This window comes from Syngnathoides biaculeatus, chromosome 5, assembly GCF_019802595.1.
Source record: "Syngnathoides biaculeatus isolate LvHL_M chromosome 5, ASM1980259v1, whole genome shotgun sequence".
NCBI classification, from domain to species: domain Eukaryota; kingdom Metazoa; phylum Chordata; class Actinopteri; order Syngnathiformes; family Syngnathidae; genus Syngnathoides; species Syngnathoides biaculeatus.
Window position 1 is genome coordinate 24,954,824 of NC_084644.1, and position 23,151 is coordinate 24,977,974.

Sequence of the window (23,151 nt, forward strand, 5' to 3'; positions counted from 1 at the left end):
GGGTTCTGCCTCTGGAAAGTGGAGCCTTGGCTTATCAGGCCTCTGTTTATGTTCAGCCATTGTTTGCCTGTTGCTTATGTTTTATTATGAATGAATGTTGTGAATGTGCCATAATTCTCTTGGAATTAATCTATAATAACTAATTGTTGTGGAAATTAAATGTAGCATGTCCATGTCATTTAAGGCAGAAGTTGCAAAGACTTTTGCATATTTTCCGCTGAAGATCACTTTTGCTAAAATATTAAATATCATCAGATGCATGTCCAGGTATACCACATGCAGCCTCAGACCTACCTAGCTTTTGTGGATGCTTGTGTGTGCTTTTTAGGGCCACTTCTCCTGCAATTGAGAGCATTTGCCTTGTTTACAGTCATCAACTCACCTGCTGTATTTGTTTCAAGATGACAACTCTTGGGAGGGCTTGACATAGAGGGTTTACACTTTCGTGTCTTTGCATATGCTTGAATAGCTTGTGCAGGTGTTGCAGTTTCATTGGCACAGATGCTCATTTTCCAAACTATACATGTACAAAAAGCCATGTGTGAAAGTTCTGTATGAGTTTATATACTGTACTGTATGTATACATCCCTATAACAATTTTATAACTATCCACTTCTCCTTGCCCACTTGATCATTTTTTTTAATTATATAACCACTTAAGACAGAATACAAAAAAATAAATTTAGTCAAATATGCTGTACCTTGTTATTTCCGCTAAAACTTAAATGGGAAAGTATGCTGCATTTGTGTGAACTCGGGATCTCCATCACATTTAGTCCAATTACACCCAGTAGTGGGACTTTCCTGGCAAGTTATTTTGTAATCAGTTTGTTCCAATGCAGTTGAATACTTGTGCCAAGTAATCCTTTCGGGATTCTTTTGTAATTTCACTCTGATAGCTTCATACAACAGTTGGGAGATTGTTGCAGTTAGAATCAATAGTTGCTGGAGGTTTTTTTTTTTTGTTTTTTTTGTTTTTTTTTTCAAAATTTGATGAGGGCAACAATTACACTCAATTATTATGTAATTAAAAGACTGTTTAGGTGAGGCGCTGTGTAATTACATGTTGACACATTTGGTTTTCATTGAATTTCTCATGTGAAAGCTGTTGTATTAATAAATCTAATCTTTTCCAACTGTACTAAGTAGGTGTTTGATCATCCTCCTCTGTCATGCAGAAGAATGATTGCTGTCTACACATGTGTGTTGTGACTCTTTCCTAAGCAATAGGTTTGGATTCTTGCCCTGAACCGCTGCCCCCAACAAACGGCCACAAAGTGGGAGACCGCTACACCGTAGGCGACATGGTGTCCTTCCAATGCGATCAAGGCTTCTCGCTACAGGTCGGTGAAAACATTCTGTGCCGGTAAAGCGGTTCAATGCAGCTTACTGTGATAAGCAAAAAGTATCCAACTGCCTTGAGTGACAATTTTAGAAAATAGCCGAAAGCACTACTCTTTTAAGGCAGCATTACTAAGTACTTGTTTCTGTGTGTGTGTGTGTGTGTGTGTGTGTGTTTATGCGAGAGAGAATGGGTGGGAGAGATTTAAAAAGAGTGGAGTACAATATTATGTCAATGCGTGTGGAAAACTGCTCTCATATTCCAGTGTGCATCTCTAATTCCAAGTAGGCCTGCTTTATATATACGTGCGTTGTTTGTGTGCTTGTCTGCCTGCAGGTTTGTGTGTAACGAAGCAGCTTTAACTTCAAATCATCTCAAGTAGATGCTGGAGCAGTGGACTTTTTAGCTGTATAACCTTCTTAGGCTACTGGCAATAGATTGCGTTAACAGTGGTCTTGCTAATCCTGCACCATTTTTTCACCACTGCTTACTTGGGCATCTCATTTTTTCCTTGTAGACATCTTTAGACTGAGCATTGAAAGAGAATATAATAGTCAGATGCATTGGTGTATGCGTATGCTGCACAAATCTACTGCAGGCAATAAATTGAGTACTAATTTATCTATATTATGATCATTATATATATTCTTTGGTGAGGCTATATTTGCCTCATTTTTCGCCGCACATACTTATAGGTTAGAAGCATTTCAAACAAAAACGGTACCTTAAAATAAGAAAACAATTGGATCTGTGTCTTTCAGCTGATGTTAACTGGGATATAGGCTTCAACTCCCCATGTCCCTTAACAGGATTAGTGGTATCGAAAATTGTTGTATGGATCTTATAAATCACTCAATCATGTGGTGCTTTATTGGCTGAAGGGTATAAATTAAAAATTAATAGCTCCCTAAATACATTTTGAAACATACAAATTCATATTTTGAAACATTGTAACAACACTATCAGCAAAATACAGTACTGTATTCGGGCATCACTGATGGTGTATTTTCTATTCATGGCAGAAGAGAAAACAAACATACCCATTCCCTGACATAAAAACAATTTTATAACTATTGTTCTGTGATACCAAATTCTTTAAGAATATATATATATATTAAATAGAATGTGAAAAAAAGGTTTTCTTCTGCTGCTATTATCAACACACTTTCAGCTGTGCTGTTTGAACAATGAAATAAGCTATTTTTTTGTATGTGTACTGCAAAGTTTGGAGCATGCATGCTTCTTGTTTTTAACTGGTTCCACTTATTTTTGGATTGGCGTAATGGAACTCATCCGTGTGTTGTATTTCATTGAAGCAGTTTAGCCTTGTATTACAATTGTGAGATATTGTTGTAGTTTTATCCCCCACACTCTTTCTATTGGGGTCATACTCAATTTAAATACTAAAGAACTTCCAAAAGCCAGATCAGAGAAATGATGGAGGAGGTTCAATATCAGGTGCATTTAATGTTGAAATGGCAAACTTTGCATGCTGCATATACAGTTGTAAAACAACTCTCAGATGGAAAATCTAAATATTTTCTTAATTGCCTTACCAGGATCATTAAAGGTTAAATAACCAAATAAATAAAAGCCTTTACAGATGCTGGTCGCAGTTAAGTGGGTAGACATGGTTTTGAGGATAACAGCAAGAAGGAAGATAAGTGAGTCTGTGTAATCAGTGAAATTTGATATTCCCTTTGAGGGATTAGGATTAAGGGTAAATTTAAATTAAAGTTAAGTGCAGGTTCAAGAGATTTATTATAATAGATAGACCTTTTATCATTATTGTTATTCACAAAGCATACCATAATAGTTTCACTGTCATTTTAGGCTTGTCTGTTTTTTGAAGAAAATCCCTTTCTTGGAATTATCTGATTTTGTAATAAAATGACAAATAACTTTGAAAGACCTTAATTTCAATATGTTATTTTTTTCGAATTATATTTTTGATTTCTTTATTTTTATAATTTACAATACTCTAAATAAAAATATTAGCTTTACCTGGAAACCGGAAAAAAAATATTTGAAAATTTACTAAGATCACAATAGACATCTGTGTTTGTATTTGAACCCTTCATTTCTTGGTATTTGGAAATTATATGTTGCATTTTTATTTGTTTCCAAACAGGGTAATGCATATATTACATGCATGCCGGGTCCTGTCAGAAGGTGGAATTACCCTGTACCATTATGTTTAGGTAATGTATTTCTTTCATTTTGATATTTGGGACAACACAGAACAGCATCAATCGCCATGTTTAGTGTTTCTTGTCCATATTGTATATTTGCCCATCGCAATAGAAGTATAGCCTCCCAAAAGACACGTAATCCTGTTTGGGAAAGCAATAACATCTAGATTCATTCAGGGTAGGGGATGATGTTTGGCTATGTGGGCCTACAGGTTAAAGATTATGAATTCTCTGCTCTCCCATCATTTGAAATTCAATTAGAATTCTGCCCCTTCTCAACGTATTGTTTGATTTCTGATAGCCTTGATGAGGCTCCACATTCTGCCCGCATAATTCCTAGGATGATGGGTGCCGCATTGACAGATCCTAGAGATTAATAACCAGACACTTCACTCAGTCTTCTGACGCCTCACCGTTATAATCCCTTCCAATTACAAATATTCCCAAACACAAGCACGAATACTCAGAGTGTGCGCGCGCACACACACACACACACACAAACACAAACACACTGTTTTCCTTACATAAATGTTCTGTCCCTGCGGTGTTCACAGTTTACAAAAGACATAAATCCTAGCAGTAGTTGACAGAAGGACCCTCCTTGGCATTGTGCGTGGACTTGTTTGCTCAACTCCTCGCTCATACATAGATACTCAACACAAAACATTGTTGCTGATAAACTCGCACGAGAGTGGCTGCATGCCTCTTCAAAGTCCATGTCATCATTTAAGCATCTCTTCACTTCACTTCATTTTAAAACAAAGAGGTCAAGCAGGCGTCCACCACCCACACCTTAATCAAATCCCACGATACTCTTCTCTTGTGTATTTCTGCTCACAGCTAAGAGTCCCTAAAGAGCTGACATAATACTCCCTACATTTCTAGCCATTTACCACATACAATTGTCTTTTTCCGGTATTGGGAAAGGAAGAGAGAAGTAATTTAGTTCCACATTTACATGCATTCCTCCTGGGGCAGCAATCACTCCTCACCTGGGTGAGGAGGCGATGAGAAGGTGGTCAGTGAATAAGTGACAAAAACAATTTTAAAAAAGCACACAAGAGATGGGTGCATAGGGTGGAAGACGTAAACGCTGCTTTGCAAGCTGTGGGGCTGTCATGTACATTGTCTTCCTTGTTTACAAGCCACCACCTAACAGCCAGTGTTATTGTGACTCTTTGGGGCATATTCCACATGGGTTGCAAGGCAGGGACGTATACCCCTCACCACTGAAGCATCCTGCAGAGGAGTGACATGTTCTTTTCTCCTTGGTTGGTCTCCCTCAGCTCAGTGTGGTGGCTCCATGACAGATTTCAGCGGCGTCATCCTCAGCCCAGGCTTTCCAGGGAATTACCAGAGCAGCCTGGACTGCAGCTGGAGAGTTCAGCTTCCTATTGGCTTTGGTCTGTTACTGACCACACTGCGCAGCTCCTACACTCCTCTTTCTATCATGCCTCTTCCTTATTGTGTCCCATGTCTTGAAAGAAGAAGAAAATGAACTGCTACCTTTATGTAGGCTTTTAAATTCAATTTTTTTGAAACTGTCACGTAACTTTTGCTTTCAAATCGACCCACTATTAATGTCCTTCAGGGTGAGTTTTCAAAAACCTAAACTTGAGAGCATCTTATTGGGCTATTTACCTCAGAGAAGCAATTGTCCATTCAATATGTAACCCCAGCCCTCCTTTCTTAATTTGAGGATCCAATGGGGTTACAAGATATAGTCGGTATTTCTTATCAATACTTTTTATTGATAAAACATTTGTAAGACCCCTAGACAGATGTAAACTGTTACCAGAGGCATTGATTTTGTGGATATTGCCTCACAGAAGCAATTTGTGACTTAGATTCTATTTTCATTGTTTATTTCCCCCATTAAGTTTTAGTTTCTGCTCTTTCAGGGATCCATCTGCAGTTTTTGAACTTCTCCACAGAGCCGGTTCATGACTATCTTGAAGTGCACAGCGGGAGTTTGAAGACTGGAACCGTGATTGATCGGTTCAGCGGGTCACTGGTACCCAACTCTCTGTTCAGCACCACCCATGAGACTACACTCTTCTTCCATAGTGACTACTCCCAAAACAAGCCCGGCTTCAACATTGTCTATCAAGGTAATGTCAAAAAAATTAAAAGTGTAGATCGTTTCATAACCAAAAGTAACATGTTAAATAATTTTATTGGGGTAGATTGACCAGTTGGCTGAGAGCCTGTTAAATAGTAATGGTATTAGTTGTAACCACAGAATTAGAACGCATTTTATTGCCATTAACGCATTGTTACTGCCAGAAGAGGTGACACCTGTATTTAACCCTTAGCACGGTGTAGCAGTGGAAAGTTTTCAGGGTCGTTGCTCTGTCCTGGTCGGCAATCTAACTACTGTATTTTCCGGAAGACAGATTGTAATAAGAATTAATAAGATGCACCTACTCTGTTTATCTTTTTTTTTTTTTTTTCATACACTAACCGGGCTGGCCCATACCCTGGGGATATGTACCGTACATACCAGTATGTTGTGAAATTAGATATTGACACAGAAAGAGTTTGAAAATGTTTATTTACATACCTTGTTTCCAAATAATAATTGTAACATGGAAGTAAAATTCTGAAAACATAAAAAAGTTATTGTTTTTATTGCCCTTCCTCCTCTTCACTCAAACCACTAAAGCAGTCGTCTTCAGTATCGGAGTTGAAGATCCTCATAATGTTTCCGTCACACACCATTTGAGTCTCCCTGTCACTCTCAATGTCATTTTCATCTCGTGTTACCGCTAAAGTTGTGAAGACCAGTCTTTTGAAATCTCTGATGATTGATTCTTCCACACTGCTCCATACTAGATCCACTGGCAGACATCAGAAAAGGATGACTTTCGCATGCGGCGAGTTTTTATGAAATATCTTAAACAAATTAAATGGAAAAATATATATTTCACATCCTTCCATGTCGTGCAGCATTTTACTTTGAGCACACCAAACACTAAGCAGTCTTCTTCGACAGTGTTGAGGTAGGTTCGTGCTCTTCTACATGCAATTGAGGTAGAGTCGTCTTCTTCTATGCGCGTTTGAGGTAGAGTCTTTTTCTTCTATGCAGGCGGAAGGTAAAGTCTTGTTCTTCTACAACATTGGTGGCATTTGCGCATGCCCATACTAGAGTTCATTATAGGGAACAGCCATATTTTAACCACTGCGTTCTAACAAGTTTTTGTTTTACATTTAATCTTACACCTCCTAGCGACCTCCCAAAAATTCAGTATTTTAGACACATCGTAAAATATGCTGCTGGGTTCACAGCGCCGGAAAAAAAGTTGTCACCCGGGTGCCACTATGTGCCAGAATGAAGTTTACATTCATAATAGTATTACCAAATTAAAAAATTGGGATTATTATCATATTGTCTATGATATCTCTCATGGTGAAGTCTGTTTGTTCTTGACAATTTGTTACTGACAGTAATGCAAGATAAATAGTTGTGCATTGTTTTTTAGGCCCTCTTTTCTGTTTGTGACTAAATCTTTGACAGCGTATGAGCTCCAAAGGTGCCCGGATCCACGCCCATTCCGTAATGGTATAGTGATCGGCCAAGACTACAGTGTGGGGATGACCATTACTTTTGAGTGCCTCCCGGGTTACACTTTGCTTGGGGAGCCTTCACTTACTTGTCTGCATGGAGTCAGCAGAAACTGGAATCACCCCATACCTCGCTGTGAAGGTGATTGGCGAGCATCTTCACTGAACACCCTTTTTGTTATTACCAACTGCAACCACAGATAGCTTCCAGTCTTCCATTTTTTTTTTTTTTGTCCACACTTAGGCTCCTCACACATTTTTACCTCCCACATAGCACATGTTTATTGCACTATAAACTGATAACAGCCCATTATGATGATATATGAACCATTTGCAAGTCTTTATTGCAAGGCCAATCAAGCCTGACTCGTAAATTTCAAGGTGAATCCTCATACGTCGCTCAGGGTTGATATATCATGACTCCCCCTAATCTTCTTAAGTGATCCCATGAAATACACAAGTACTTTAAAGGTTTACAACATAGTTTGGTGTTTTAAAGGGGCTCGGGGTAAACTGTTTTCCCCTTGCTCAGTATGGTGTCGCATTAGCACCTTGAATAGAAGCCATTGAAGCTGTCCGTCTTTATTGCAGCTCGCTATCGTACGTACAAGGTACCATTGCAGGATGGGGGGGTTGAAATCAACCCGCAAATTGAAACGGAAGTGTGTGTGTGTGTGTGTGTTTAGTTTAACACCAACACTCAATGACCGCGACCTCTTGTGTTGAAACCATTTGTAGCTTTGGCTCTGCCATCTCCACTCATCTCATTTTCTCAGTGTCCCAAGCTGCATAGGCTGTATGAATCCGTATGAATGCAGACTCAGAAATATAACACTTCTGTGAGTTCTGTGTGGCAGTGACAGGTGAATCCCAACTCTACTTTTAGGCCTTTGATGCACCAATTTACCAAGAAACCATTGTGAAAGCTGCTACTTTTTACTGTTGAGATTACAATGTGTATGTTTTGTCTGTAATAGAGAAGCAACATCGTCTCCAGGGCAGTGCTTTGGCTTTTAGTCCCAGTTAAATGTAAAAATTTAACACATTCTCTCTGTATGACTATGACGGAACGTTTTAATGTCAGAACCACTTTGTGTCATCACATTCACAGCAACCAGGAGCAGCCATCCCCTGCAGTTGTTTTGTCACAAGTGACTTTCTATACTTAATCCCTCCTTGAGCCCAATAACCTGCTGCATTGCTTAGTTTTTAACATTATTAGAAATTTGACGGTAAAACTAAAATGACATTTTTTCAATGTACTTACAGCTCTCTGTGGTGGAAATGTAACATCAATGAATGGCAAAATTTACTCTCCTGGACACCCAGCTGAATACCCACATTTCCAGGACTGCATGTGGACTGTCAGAGTGCCTCCTGGTTATGGCATCTACATAAATTTTTCCATTATAAATACTGAGCCTATCTATGACTACATCACTGTGTGGTAAGTACCCTCTCTTTGGCTTTGTCATCTTTGTCTTTCTCTTTCTCTGTCTCTCCTATATCACTCAAAATAGAAAAAAAAAAAGACTTTCTGTTCTATGGTGAGAAATAGTGCTGCGAAATCAGCTAGAATATGAAAAAAATCCACTGATTAACGCTGAAGAAAACTGTGACAAGAAACAAATTCCAAACATGACATTTGACCTCACCTTTTTAATCAGATGGTTGGTCAGAAATAGAAATTGATGAAAAGTCATTACTGAATCTTTGAAAAAGCTCATAATTTCTTTGGTTAGAGCTGACCTTTGACCTACGTTGCACACACAGTTGGTTAAGTGTTTATCCAAATGCATTTTACATCTTCCTCACAGTTCTGAGGACCCTGGTTTAAATCTGGCCTTGCATGGGTGGAGTTTGCATGTTCTCCCCGTGTCTGCTAGGCTTTTGTCTGGGTGCTCCTGTTTCCTTCCAGTTCCCAAAAACATGCATGGTACGTTAATTGAAAATACAAAATTGCCCATAGGCGTGAGTAAGAGTGTGAATGAATGATTGTTTCTATGTGCCCTGGCTGTCAACCCGTTCACGGTGTACCCACCCTATCACCTATCTTACTAGTTTTACTCCTATTATCATGTACTGCGTCTGATCTTTGCAAACACAGAGCAACATCTAATGCGCATTATCTCTCCAGTACCTGTCACTCAATCTCCCTTTACTTCCCTGTAGTTTATCTGTGGTTTAGCAAGTGTCAGACAACCATGAAGTTGCCTGCATGTTAGACAGGCAAAAGATATGCCTCCAATCTTCTATAGGTTACAATCTATTGTATGTAATGATGGTATAGCTGAAAAGTGCTGTCTTCAAATAAATACACAAAACACCCACACAAACCAAATGCCCTCGAATGGCCACATTTCATTTCACTTCTCTGACTGTTGGCTCCCATTTTGCTGAACACTCTGAAATGAAACTGCAGTGTGACTGTTTTTTTTTTTTATATGAAGTATTAAGAGAACACACAGATGCTGAAATGCATATAATGTACATCAATCAGGTGAACAGGCCTGCAATGTGAAAGTAATGTAATAAAATGCTATTGTCTTGCAAAGAAATTGCATTTATATATCATGCAAAGTGGATCCATGGCACTTTTGTCCTTAGAGAAAAGTGTCCACCCCCATACTCTGAGAATTTGACAGGTATTTCTTTTCACCTACACAAATGTCTCTCATTAGCAGAGGTACAGCACATTTCATAAATAGCTACTTAAAAAAGTGATATTGTTATCTGACAGTCACCCACATACTCTATATTATTTGGTCTGTAAAATGTGTTTTATTTTGCATTAGTAATAAATGTTGATAATTTTGAATGATAGTTTAAAGTATGCATGCCCATATTGTGGAAGGAGTAGCTCAAGCCATTAGGGCTTGGTTTGAGTCCAGGGGTTTGAGACCTTTTGAGAACCAAAACATGGTTTTTGCACTGACTACCAAAACTGTGCAGGTTCACTTCTTCTTTGCTGAGCCTTGGTTGAATCCACTTCTTGCATATGCTTGGAGTCCATGTGTATGCAATAAAGATGAAACCGTATGTAAAGTTCATATCCTGTTTAATTGGCAACAAAATTACTAGTTATTACTATTATTATAAATCCTGCTAAAATATTTGATGAAATTTGAATAAAAAATCAAACAGCCGTATGCACTTTGGTGATGATACAAACAATTTGGAATGTTAATCCATATCTTGACTTTTTTTTTCTTTGAGGAGCAGTTTTGCTCATCATTTATTTATTTGATGTGAAACTTGGTATTTTTAGAAGCAATTTCTTGCAAGTTAAACACACATGACCCTAAAGCAAGGGTTTTAATGCACAATAAAAATCCAACAATATAATGGGGACATTGAATATAGGGGTGCAGCTAATAAAAATGTTAGCGCTTGAGTGTCCTACTGAAAATTCTATCAGACAATGAAGCTTTTCGATAACCAAGAAAATAAAAATTCATCACGAGTTATGAATACAAAGTGAAAATAAAATCTTCACTTAATGCTGCTTGGTTTCCTTTTTCATATAATTAAGTTTTTATTTCTTTCCATTTCATTGTGCATGAAAGACAATATTAGTTTAAAAAAGGCATTAACGGCTGTTGTGCACCACCCGTCCCATTTCGGACTTATTCCTACTTGAACACCTTTGATATGTTTTCCGCATGGATGACTGAAAATATTGCCATTTACAGATTAGATACTTCTATACTGGCCATTTGTCACAGTGTAGCTAAACTGAGAAAATTATTTAAGAACTCTGTATAAGTGACATTCTGATTGCTATGGTTATGTTGTACTTTCCTTATCACCTTTGTGACCAACAATGTATCCACAAAGTTGACAGTGGTCATAATTAACCAACACCATCCCAAGAGCTAACATTGTGTTCCTAAAGTAGAGTAATGTTAATCTCTCGATTTGACATTACAATGATTACACATCGCGAGTGCTCGCCTTGCATTTCAGTGTAAAATTTTCCCCCACTTTCATCATTTTTCTTATCAATTCAGCTTCGTCCTTGCCACGGCAGCAACTGAGTTTAGCTCCACTTCCATATTTTCGGTTACGATGTAATCGCATAATCACATACTGATGTCCGTCAAGCACAGCAAAGCTTTTTGGGACACCACAATCTGTGATCCACAGTTTAGCTTTTCACTGTTTTAATGATGTGCAAAACCTGAGATTCAACTCATAAGCAGCAATGTTAGACTGTTTAGAGCCTTGTATTAATGTTAGAAGTAAATGTCCACCTGGGGTCCACCCATAAATAGTAAATTGTATTCTATGTTATGCCCCTGGATTCCCAGATCCAGCCATACAGTATCTCCAAAGACATGTGCCCTGGAAACAGGAGCGAGTGTCTGTCCTATCTCAACTGTCACACTGACAAGAAGTGATGCTGCGGAAAGTACTCTGAACTTCTCTCAAATGTCTTCCTCTGTTTTTACCCCAACCAGCACAAGCAGCTCATCTAAGCTGTTTGTATCTATAAAGCACATTCACTATCACACTTTGCTAACTTTTAGAACTGTCCCATTTTCCCTTTTTACAATCCTTTTGATCATTAGTCTGTAGACCAGTAGGAATTCCTGTAATTTGGGCTGCAGCTCCAACTGTCAAACATAGATGCTGTCCAAGAGTATCTATGCAAAACAGCCCGGCAACATGGAGGGCTTTGCTTCTCTGGTAACATATCCCCTCATAGAATTGTGTCAAAAACTATTATTTTAATTATTAATAAATAATTATTTTATAGAGGGAACATTGACTTCAGTGTCTTCCTATCGAACAGGAACAGCAGCCACCATGCACATCATTCCATGCATTGTAGTGACAGTGCTAACCATCTGTGTCAATCATTTTACATCAAAGGAAGGAACATATTGATTTCAAATAGTGTTTGACGTACAACACTATACGTAGCTAAGGTCAAAGGTTAAAACCAATTTAATTCACTGCCATTGACAGCTGTTGAATACAAATATCCATGTAAAGCAGAATTGGCGGTAAATGAGTTTAAAATTTATGAGTAGACTTTTTTTATTTTTAGTTGCCAATTTTATCAGCCTGATCATATTGGCCGATAATTAAATATTACAAATATATATATTTTTTAACAATTAAATACGGTAGTATTTAAACAGGTCATTTAAAAAGACTCATTATTTTTTCTTGTGATTGGATCGGTGATCAATTATCATTTTTTTAAACTCGCTAATTGGTGATGAACCCCAAAAATCCTGATCGTGTGATGCCTGTACTAAACAATTTAGATTGACTCAAATGGTCAATTTGCTTCAAGTTTATTTGCATTCAGACTGTAATTTATAACATTTTCAAAGACAGAAAAACAAATAAATCAAACACCTGTACCAAGTGTTTTGTAACCTGGCAGTGTTACTGCCTTGTCACAATGGCATTCAAATTATAATTATTTTGTTGATAAGGTAATGTGAAATGTTTTCTCGATGCACTAGACACTGTTGCGCTACAACTACTGTACAATTTGCTACTAAACTGCTCCAAGCAATTAAGAACAAATGAAACGGATGAGAAGGTTCATATTTACTGAGATCCCATCTAATGGGTGTTAGATTACGTGTTCACTCTTAACAGGCTGTGTGTGGTGCTGGCAACTGGTTTAAAATGGTGGAGACTGTATTTTGAAGAAGTAGGTATTGTGGTTTTCACTACGAGACACCAAAACAGGAAAATAAAGTCTGAAAGGGGGTAATTGAACAATATATTGTAAGGAAAACTTGCCGATAATTTACGTTAGGCCAGCAACTACAAAACAAATTTTAAAAATGTATTTTGTTTGCACAGTGCATGTGAATTCTATGGATCTGCCCAGTCTGTGGTACATTGCATTTAAAACACTGGACTGGGACAGCATAACCAAAAACTGCTCTTGGAGAGACCAGCACTGAAATGACCCAGACTCAAACAAATGCAGAGTTTTATTCATTGATGATACGGCATGACTCCTTCTACTGACTGGCTCCAAGTCCGGCCTCAAAGGATTGAGAATCTCTAGAGTCACATTGCTCAAAACCAAAAGATGTTGATAATGTGCCGATTATTATTATTATTATTGTTTTTGGAGGAACGGATTTTAAAAATGTTAACATGAGCAGGCAAGTTATCACCACCACCTCTCATATTAGCTGCACTACACTTGCCACTGCTGTGCGTGTCACTTTGTACCTGACTTTCAGATGCAGACGGTATTTCAAGAAGTAAAATCAGCCATCACAATTTGTCAGGTTTGATGGATCACAGTACATCTACAGTATTTGCAAATTCTCTTCCAAGAATGTGGTAAATATACTGTACAGTAACAGTTTAGGCTTGCCAGACACAGTTACGACTGTGCATGGTTAAAAGACCAGCTTCTACATCGCTTTGCTTATTCAGCTAAGTTTGCTTATGCTTTTGCATGAGTAAACCTTCGATACAGGAAAACAGCGTTCCTATGTCTTGTCTCTTTCTGTTTAAAATGTATGTTACCCATCTTCTTGCTCACTCTGCAGGGATGGACCTGACCAGGCCTCACCTCAGATTGGGCAATTCAGTGGCACCTCAGTGCCGGATGTCATATCGACCACTGCCAATCAGATCCTCATAAAGTTCCACAGTGACTTCAGTACCAGCGGATTCTTTGTGCTGAATTATTACGGTAGCTCTTCATTTCTTACCAAAAGGGAAGACCTTGTTCCACACTCTGAAATGTCTCTTATTCATTAGATCTTTGAATATAATGCAGAGTTCATAAAAAAAAAAAAATAGTGAAGAAAGTCCATTATTTCTATATACTAACAATCACATTTTTCACATTTGAATAAGTCATTGTTTAGCCTGGTGGCATGCTAACAAACTGGTTGGCACATCTGCCTCACCGTTCTGAGGACCCATATTGAAATTTAGCCTCACCATGTGGCGCGAGTGTGAGTTTTCTCCGGGTTGTTCGGTTTCATCCCACATCCCAAAAACATGCATGTTAGATTAATTGAAGACCCCAAATTGCCCTTAGGTGTTAATTTGTGTGCGGATGGTTGTTCATCTACTGTATGTGTCCCCTGTGATTGTCTGGCAGCCAGTTCAGGGTGTACCCAGCTTATAGCCCAGAGTCAGCTGGGCTAGGCTGCAGCACACCCATGACCAGGTGAGAACATGCAGTATGTAAAATGGATGGATGGAATAAAACCCCCCTTTTGAACTCAATTATGATAAAATATCCCTCATCTCGGCTAAATTAGAGATTGGATTTTGATGACCATGAAAAGTGAAAGATAGCAATTTATGATCTAATCAAGATTCACTTACGGTGAGTGTCCCCTCCTCTGCAGCATACCAACTGAGAACATGTCAGCCACCCCCTCCTGTTGCCAACTCTACCATTCTAACTGATGACGACCACTTTGAAATAGGTTTGTCTCATTGTGATTTCTGTGACCTGTGATCTTTTTTTCTCAGTTCCTGAAATTCCATGTCTTGATTGTTTTTCATCAGTTTTTTTTTCTTCTGTTTTATAATTCTATGATTTATATTCATTGGCGGGCCATGTCTGTTTTTGGAAGTGGAAATAAAACTGCTGTCACTTTCTTTATATGATGTGCCTGAAGTGTAGATTTCAATCTTCATCATAAAATGTGTTTTTGATGACTGTCTTGGTGAGAAGGCATGTGCTTGAGTGTGTGAGAGCTGGATGCTTCTTTTATTTTTCTTTACACACACACACACACACCCACTCCCCCAAACACAGCTTTGACCCGTGTATGTTTGTGTTTTTGCCTTTGTGGGTGTAAATGACCTCACAGGGGACATTATTCGGTACTCATGCCTGCCAGGCTTCACCTTGGTAGGCAGTGAGATTCTAACCTGTCGACTTGGAGAGCGGCTACAGATGGATGGACCACCACCAGTCTGTCAAGGTCAGTTCTTTTTTTTTATGTCTGAGATCATGAGTCTGTATAGTATCTTATTAACAATATGTCATCTCAAATATCGCCATGAATGACACAAATAAGGCTTCAAATGTGTCTGTTACAGTTCACAGTATTCTTTTGTGTGTGTTGACACACTTGACACCTGCCTGCCAAGGTTGAGTGCAGTCTGCAGGACCTGTGCTGATGCATCATTTATCAGTCAACCACCAGGGTCTCTTTTAGCAAGATGTGGCATCAGCAGGTCTATTAATTCATTGACACATTGTAAAGTAGATATAGCTGACCCAAGATTAAAAACCTGCAAGCCCAAAGTATCAAATTGAACATCAGCAGGTTTTGTCAAATACTGTATATGGGAATAGACGGAAGACTACTTTCAGGAATCTACATATCACTTTTGTAAACAGTTATTGGTTAAAAAATACTTTTTTGTTATTTCCAGACTGCAATCAAAACAGTCAACTAAAACTTGATGATTAAATAAATTGTACAGTGGCACCTTTTAAAAATAATAATAATCATCCATCCTTTTCCCATATTGCTTATGGTCACGAGGACCACAGGCATGCTGGAGCCTATCTCAGCTCAGTCTGGGCAATAGTTGGGCTCCACCCTGAACTGGTCACCACACAATCGACGGTCACATTGAAACAAACAACAATGTGAACTCAGATTCACAACTACGGGCGATTTAGTCTTCAGCTAACCTAACATGCATGTTTTTGGGATGTGGGATGAAACAGGAGGTGCCTGGAGAAAACCCACAGAGACACGGGGAAAACATGCAAATTCTACACAGTCAAGGCCAGATTTGAACCAGGGTCCTCAGAAATGCGAGGCAGATGTGCTTGCCCGATTCCTGCCATAATAATAAAAGCAACAGGTGGGCATGAGTGTGAATGGTTGTTTGCTTGTGTGTGCCCTGGGATTGTCTGGCAACCAGTTGAGGGTGCAACCCACCTCTCACCTAGTCAGCTGGGATAGGCCCCAGCACACCTCTGACCCAAGTGAGAATAAGCAGTAAGGGAAATGGATGGGGCGGCATGGTAGGGCAGCTGGAAAGCATTGGCATCACAGTTCTGAGGACCCGGTTTCAATCCCAGCCCTCCCTGTGTGGACTTTGCATGTTCTACTTAAGGCTGCGTGTTTTTTCTCCAGGCACTCCGGTTTCCTCCCACATCCCAAAAAACAAGCAACATTAATTGGACACTCTAAATTGCTCCTAGGTGGGATTGTGAGTGTGACTGTTGTCTGTCTTCATGTGCCCTGCGATTGGCTGGCAGCCAGTTCAGGGTGTACTCCCGCCTCTCAGCACTCCCACAACTCTTGTGAGGATAAGTGGCTAAGAAAATGGATGGATGGGATACTACTAGCACTACTACAGCGAATAATAATAATAATTAATAACAACAACAACTTGGGTTCACATAACACTTTTCTAGTACACAAAATAGACAAATGAGAACAAAGAACAAAGTACACTAAACCTTGACATGCAAACACCATAAAAGTAGTTTCCAGTCCAAACTGTACACAATTGTTGGAATTCAAACCACCGTCAAATGACAAATCTGCTCCAGAGTAAAACCCAAAGACTGATTGGGAAAAACAAACATTAGTTCTACATTTATCCTAGCATATTTTTTGGAGGAAGCCGAAGTATCCAGAGAAAATTGAACAAATCTCTGTGTGGTATGTGGTAGTCTCTCTATCACCCTGCAATTTTTTAAACTGTATGATTAACAACTAGAAGTGATTTTATTCTATTTTTTGCCATGATTGTCATGTCGAGCTTGGCCATAAATTGTAAGAAATCAGTCCGGCTGCAATCCACAGATTGACCATCTCATGCAGTGTTATCACCCAGGAAAAACGAACAAATAAACAAACAAAAAAGAGAAAAACATGGTCAAAATGCCGGATTTGGTGTCCATCTACTTTTATTTCAGTCTGCGGATGGACAATACAAATGGCGTTCTCTTGTCAAACTATGTAAGGCATACAGCAGTTTTTTCAAGGTTATAAGATGTCAACAGCAAAGCAGACAATATCTGCTGTGATGAAAAAAATTGATTTTTGAAATGGACAAAAAATTGCACAATACTACTATGGGAGAGAAATTCAGGAAAGTATACACATTTTATTTTTCAATATAGACCTACTTCCTACCAGCTTTGAGCTTTATAATAGAATAGTAAAGCCTATTTTAGTTGTTTGTTGCTTGACATTTTCATGGTTCACCTCATTAATGTCATCAGGAATTCATTACTCTTTCTTTTATTGGATATGTTCAGTCCCTGCGCCACCTCTTACACAAAACTAATTGCTCTCATTGGGACATGTAAAAGTGAACGTAATATGATATGAGCTGCTATTCACATCCACAAGGCTGCTGGAGCCAGGTTGTAAAGGGGCCATTTCCTATCAGCAGCTTGCTGATCAGGCAGGAACAGATAACACTCCTGTGCTGTGCCTTTGTTTTCTGTTATGAATTCAATTAATTGCCATTTTATGCGTAGAGGTTATCACAAATAAAACCTCCATACATTGCTATCTTTACCCCTCAACCACACCTTGTTTTGAGATTTCCCCAGGCGCTGGTGCAGTAGCTGTGTGCACGAATAGGCTAGAAATTGAGTTCACTGCCTTTTTTGCTTGGTGAACCATCTGGTACACTGTGGTTTGACCATCCCCATAATATTTTTGACTTATTGATCCCTATCTTCACATTCCTATAATGATTTGAATGTGTCAGAAAATCTGATAAAGAACTATTTCAATTGCTCAAACATCATCACTTTGCTAAGTTAACTTTATTAGTCTTTCCCACACCAACATTCTGTTGCAAGCATTAGCGATAGACAATGTTACCTTTCTATAACATTTTAGAAAAAAATATTAGATGGAGAGACTCGGAGGGACTGCAACACAGCATACAAATGAGAATGTCTGATTTATGTTGTCCATGTCCCATTTCTTAAATCTTTAAATATTAGTTTAGAGTTGTGGCACGGTGGATCAGCTGGAAAGCGTTGGCCTCACAGTTCTGAGGTCTCGGGTTCAATCCCAGACCTGCCTGTGTGGAGTTTGCGTGTTGTCCCCATGCCTGCATGGACATCCCAAAAACATGCAACATTAATCGGACACTCTAAATCTCTCCTTGGTGTGATTGTGAGTGTGACTGTTGTCTGTCTCTATGTGCCCTGCAATTGGCTGGCAACCAGTACAGAGTGTACCCCGGCACTTACCAGATGACAGCTGGGATAGGCTCCAGCACTCCCCGCGACCCTTGTGAAGATAAGCGGCTAAGAAAATGGATGGATGGATGGATGAGATTAGGTTAGAGTGCAGTTACTTTGCCCATCTGAGGCTGTGCACGAGGCAGGGTGCACCCAGTGCTGGTCGCCAGTCACTCGCAGGGCACCGGATTGCTGGAGTTACACCGCAGGGTTCAAATGATGTATTTCCAAATTGTTATTCCCAAGTGGTACAATTAGGATACATAGTGTGGTTGTGTCCAAATAATAAAAAATAAATACATAATAATAAAAAAACACTGCAGAATTGGATATCTTCTTTTCAGAATCACACCTCTTTCAAATGTGGATAAAAACATTCACCAAATATTTTGGAATACGACTCCAGTGCAAAAAGACAGATCAGACCTACAGCATCAAACTGACATGTAGCAACTCGAGCCCTGAACCTCTGACTGCAAGAGTGAAACACATGCAGAACAAAGCTTCTCATAAAAGCAGGTTTAGCGACCCGTTTCTCAAGTTGTTTATGGCTGTCTGAGTTAAAAAAAAATTGTAGTTTATGACAATAATTAGGCAACCATGTTTCGTTTGACATATTTTAATTATTCAAAAAACAACCTGTTCTACTCCCCTCTGTGGGTTGTTTAGGCTTAACCGGGCAGAATTAATGCAGAGTTTGGGAAAATTGTTTGGCATTCAATCAGTCAAGTACCAATGAGCACTGAGTCGATGCACAATATTTTATTTACATCACACTTACTTTACAGCCAGTTGAGGACAAGTAAAGAAGTTATGTAAATGTGATGAGAAAACTTTAAACCACCACTCAACGTGCACCTGAAGAGATGTGTGCTGCAGTTAAATGGATTATATAATCTTTTAAAATCAACAGTTTTGATCATCAACATATGTATATAAGAGGCAGATGAGATTTTCAGTTTTAAAATTCCTTAGATTTTTATCAAGGTAAACAAATTAGAGATACATGTTTTTAGGAAAATTAAAAAAAATTAAAAATAAAATTAAAATAAAAAAGAACTAAAATATGAGAACTTGAAATAATGACAATGCAGTTTCTGACTATTTGTCTGATAGAGACAAATGCTTACTGTAGTCATCGGGTATCAAGTGAAGGAACCTGACATATATAAAAGGTTAATGCAAACATCCATTCCAGACAAAAAGGTCGGTGAGAACAACTGCGAGGTGTGGGTGTGTGCGTGTAGCTTTTGTGCTGGCTAGGGGAAAAAAAAGTACTGGTCTGTTGCCAAGTGCTCCCAAGTCCAATTTTCGCATGAAAGTTAATTTTTTCATGTCATTTGGAAATCAAGGTCTCTGAGAAGCACACATTTCAAGCTGTTTAAAGTCCAGTACGAAGTTTCCAAAGTGAAGGCCATTTTATACTCGCGCAGTTGACATTGCATCACGTGACCTACGTATTGCCCCACGCAGCACCTCTGCGAAGCTTGTGCCTAACCTGCCACATCAAAAGAATTTGCCGTGCAGCTCATCCTTCATGATTAGCCCGTTTAAGTTGCATACTGTGATCATGTACTCACCGTTCCTCTCGGCTCCACACAGCATCCACGCCACCGCCTTCTCGATCGATTTTGAAGCAGAATTAAATGTATCATCTGGTCATTTAGGTCCATTTGTTCCAGCAGACACTCTTCCACGGTCGGCATTTTTGTTGCTTTGTTCCTTGCTATGAAAAGGAAATTAAAAAAGGCTACTGTAAATGACCTAAATGTGCTGAGGAAATCACCCGGTGGTATCCTAGCTAGTACCGGCCATAGCAACACCTGTGACTTTGGGAAGAACTGCAGTGCATTTTCAAAATTGTGCATGTGGGTTGCTCTGTAGTATAGACAAACTACACAAGGGAGAGCTGCAGTGATGTCGGCATAGCTGCCAGATGTGGGAGTAGAAACAAGTCTTTGGTCATGTTTTGCGAAGCCATGTCATTTGCCAGTGCTTCATGCCGATGAGCTATTTTGAGACAATGATTTCATTTTCAAGCAAGATTTGGTACCTGTCCTCATAGCCAAAACTACCAAGATTTGGTTCTGTACTTAATGAATAACAGTACTATATTGGCCAGCAAATACAACTGATATGTCAAGAGGAAGATGAGGGAACGGAAACCCCAAAATGAAGACGATTTGAAGGCCAATACCAAAACAACTTTCGCACTTACATTGGAACTTTGCCAAAGGCTGCTTATCAACTCCATGCTACACAGCCTTGATGCTGTAAATAATGCAAAATGAGGGCCAACAAAGTACTGAGGGGATATTACCTAAATACACTTTTCAGAAGGCCAACATTTCTGTTATGTCTTTTTTGTTGGTCACATGAAAGATTCTAACTTCTGGAATACAGTGGGACCTCAGAGTTCAAATATAATTTGTTCTTGTGAAGTGTTCAAAGGTCAATTTTTTCAACCTCCAAAACATTTTTTTCCATAGGATATAATGTAAATTAGTTTAATCTGTTACCAAACTCCAAATCATAAATTCCCATTTTAATTCCTAATTATGTAAAAACATATATATGTTGTACTTACACAATTATAAAAATGCATAAACTTAAAGCAACTTAAATGTGTATCATTTAGTGCAGTTTTTTGGTTTTGATGTGATGGCATCGGATGGACTCAAGAGGGAAGGAGGAAGTGTTATGCCAAATAATTGTCCAGTAGCATCTCTATTTCTTCTATTATCTGTGACCTTTGCTTTATAATCCTCGTCACTCCTTTGGAAATACTAGCTGCCCACTATTACATTTTCATTCTTTAGGCTAGTCGAAATAGTCACCTAAACGATACTAATTAGCAAGCGCTGTAACAAACATGAACCCCATTTTTGTACTTATCAATTATCTCCTTCCATAAATCCACTGTTATTCACACAACTTTCCGTTTTCCTTTGCTGCTGGTAGCACCAGAGTTTTTCTTTGGGTTAATGGCAAAAAAATAAAATAAACATTTGAAAATACTTGAAGTGCTCGCAAATGTGTGTACTCACATTATGACTACCGGGTAGACTCGAAGCGGGCAGGGGCTTGTCTCAGCACTACGCCGTGTGCATTCGGCATTGCTCAGGTAGACTCTGCTACGCGTTCAACATGGGTTCGACTTTGGTCAGGTCTTTGGACACCGAGAATTGGGTTGTCCAGCGAGCCATTTTTTACACTGATTTTTGGGCCAAAGTCTAATTTTTATTATTATTTTTTTAATGACCCCCGAGTCGTTTGAGGTTCTACTTTATTTGTTTTTTATTTACTTATATTTGTCTTTATCTCACAACCATTAAAAATGTAAAGAAGGAAGAAAGGCATAAAAAGGCTTAAAATATTTCACTTTACATTTGGTGAACGAATATGTTTTCACTTTTAGAAACAAATTGTTGAAATCAATGGAATTTCCCTCAATGTTCTCTTTTTTTGTGCACGTTCCTGTATTTCCTTTTTATTTTTTCATATTGCTAGAAAGACTATTTGTTACCTTTGCTTTCTTGTCTCTTTCACCCCACCTTGTGTTTAATTCGCCCTGTGTGCTTCTGTCAATCAGTCCTGCACTAACATTACCTTGTTGTTCATCTGTTTCAGTCCAATGTCCTGCTCATGAGGTGCGTTTTGACTCAACGGGGGTAATCCTGAGCCCAGGATACCCTGAAAACTACCCAAACCTCCAGATGTGCTCCTGGCTGATAAACGTTGAGAAGGGTTACAACATTTCGCTACACTTCGAACTCTTCCAGACAGAAAAGGAGTTTGATATTTTGGAAATATTTGATGGTGAGCTCATTATTCTTTTAAAACTGAACACTGTTCTTTCTGTGGCCAGGATTTCATTTTCATATATATATATATATATATATATATATACATATATGTATATACATATATGTGTGTGTGTGTGTGTGTGTGTGTGTACTTGCACCTTTGGATTTTGACTACAAATCCTGTTTCCTCTGCCAAAAAATGGTCAAATTACCTTTTGTACAGCGGAATTTTTTGACTGGTTACCACTGTTCCTGATTTAAATTTGTTTTGTACCTTTTTTTACAAAAACAAATCCGACGTCCTCTAGGTATGTGACATTAAATGACAAAAGATACAATGTAATTCAGAACTTCATTTTCTTCTGCCTTTTCCCACCGTCGTCCTCAGGTCCAAACATCTACAGCCAGAACTTGGCCTCGCTTAGTGGGGACATTGAGACGCCATTCAGTCTGACCACCACTGGCCATCAGCTCCTGCTACGCTGGTCATCTGACCATGGCACCAACCGACGAGGCTTCCACATCAGATATGTGGGTGAGTATCAAAGTATGTATCCCGTTTAAGATTATTTTCTCTTTTACACAGTAACATTTAGTATGTAATGTCGCCAAACTACAATCGAACAATAAAATATCCCACCAATGGTTTTAAAAAGTGACTAAATGTATTTTACCATGCTATGTGAGTTATCACTGAGTTATCCCATCCATTAGATATACCAAGTATTTATCAAATTTCTCCACATCATAACTATGCATGATTTTATTTGTCACACACACTATTCTCTTGTCATATGGGGATATACTATAATTGAGTATTTTATTTGTTACCATTCAAATGTAGTTCCTGAGAAACTAATGTGACATGCAAGCCACTGTTTTTACATTCTAAACCAATTAGGAAAAGAAGATCGTTACAGTGGGCTTGCATGTTGTTTTGTGCTCCATTTCAACAGGCTTTAAATTCCGAATTGTCTGCTTAATAACACAGATGGTGTTAAGCAATTGGGAATCCTCTTCCATTTGAGATGTATCAGTAATAATGGAAAAAGGCTC

General features: G+C 38.7%; 1 protein-coding gene across 4 annotated transcripts in view; it reads left to right on the forward strand.

Moving 5' to 3' along the window:
• LOC133500874 (CUB and sushi domain-containing protein 3-like) overlaps positions 1-23,151 on the forward strand; it is a 299,335-nt gene that overhangs the window by 186,042 nt on the left and 90,142 nt on the right. For 2 of the 4 annotated variants that reach the window (XM_061820098.1, XM_061820101.1), the window contains 11 exons: positions 1,225-1,343; positions 3,474-3,543; positions 4,821-4,937; positions 5,436-5,645; positions 7,052-7,240; positions 8,368-8,545; positions 13,635-13,780; positions 14,451-14,531; positions 14,922-15,035; positions 21,920-22,108; positions 22,484-22,642. In XM_061820098.1, the coding sequence (XP_061676082.1) occupies positions 1,225-1,343; positions 3,474-3,543; positions 4,821-4,937; positions 5,436-5,645; positions 7,052-7,240; positions 8,368-8,545; positions 13,635-13,780; positions 14,451-14,531; positions 14,922-15,035; positions 21,920-22,108; positions 22,484-22,642 (1,572 nt within the window). The remainder of the gene's footprint in view (positions 1-1,224; positions 1,344-3,473; positions 3,544-4,820; positions 4,938-5,435; positions 5,646-7,051; positions 7,241-8,367; positions 8,546-13,634; positions 13,781-14,450; positions 14,532-14,921; positions 15,036-21,919; positions 22,109-22,483; positions 22,643-23,151) is intronic. The other 2 variants (XM_061820099.1, XM_061820100.1) reach the window with 2 other exon arrangements.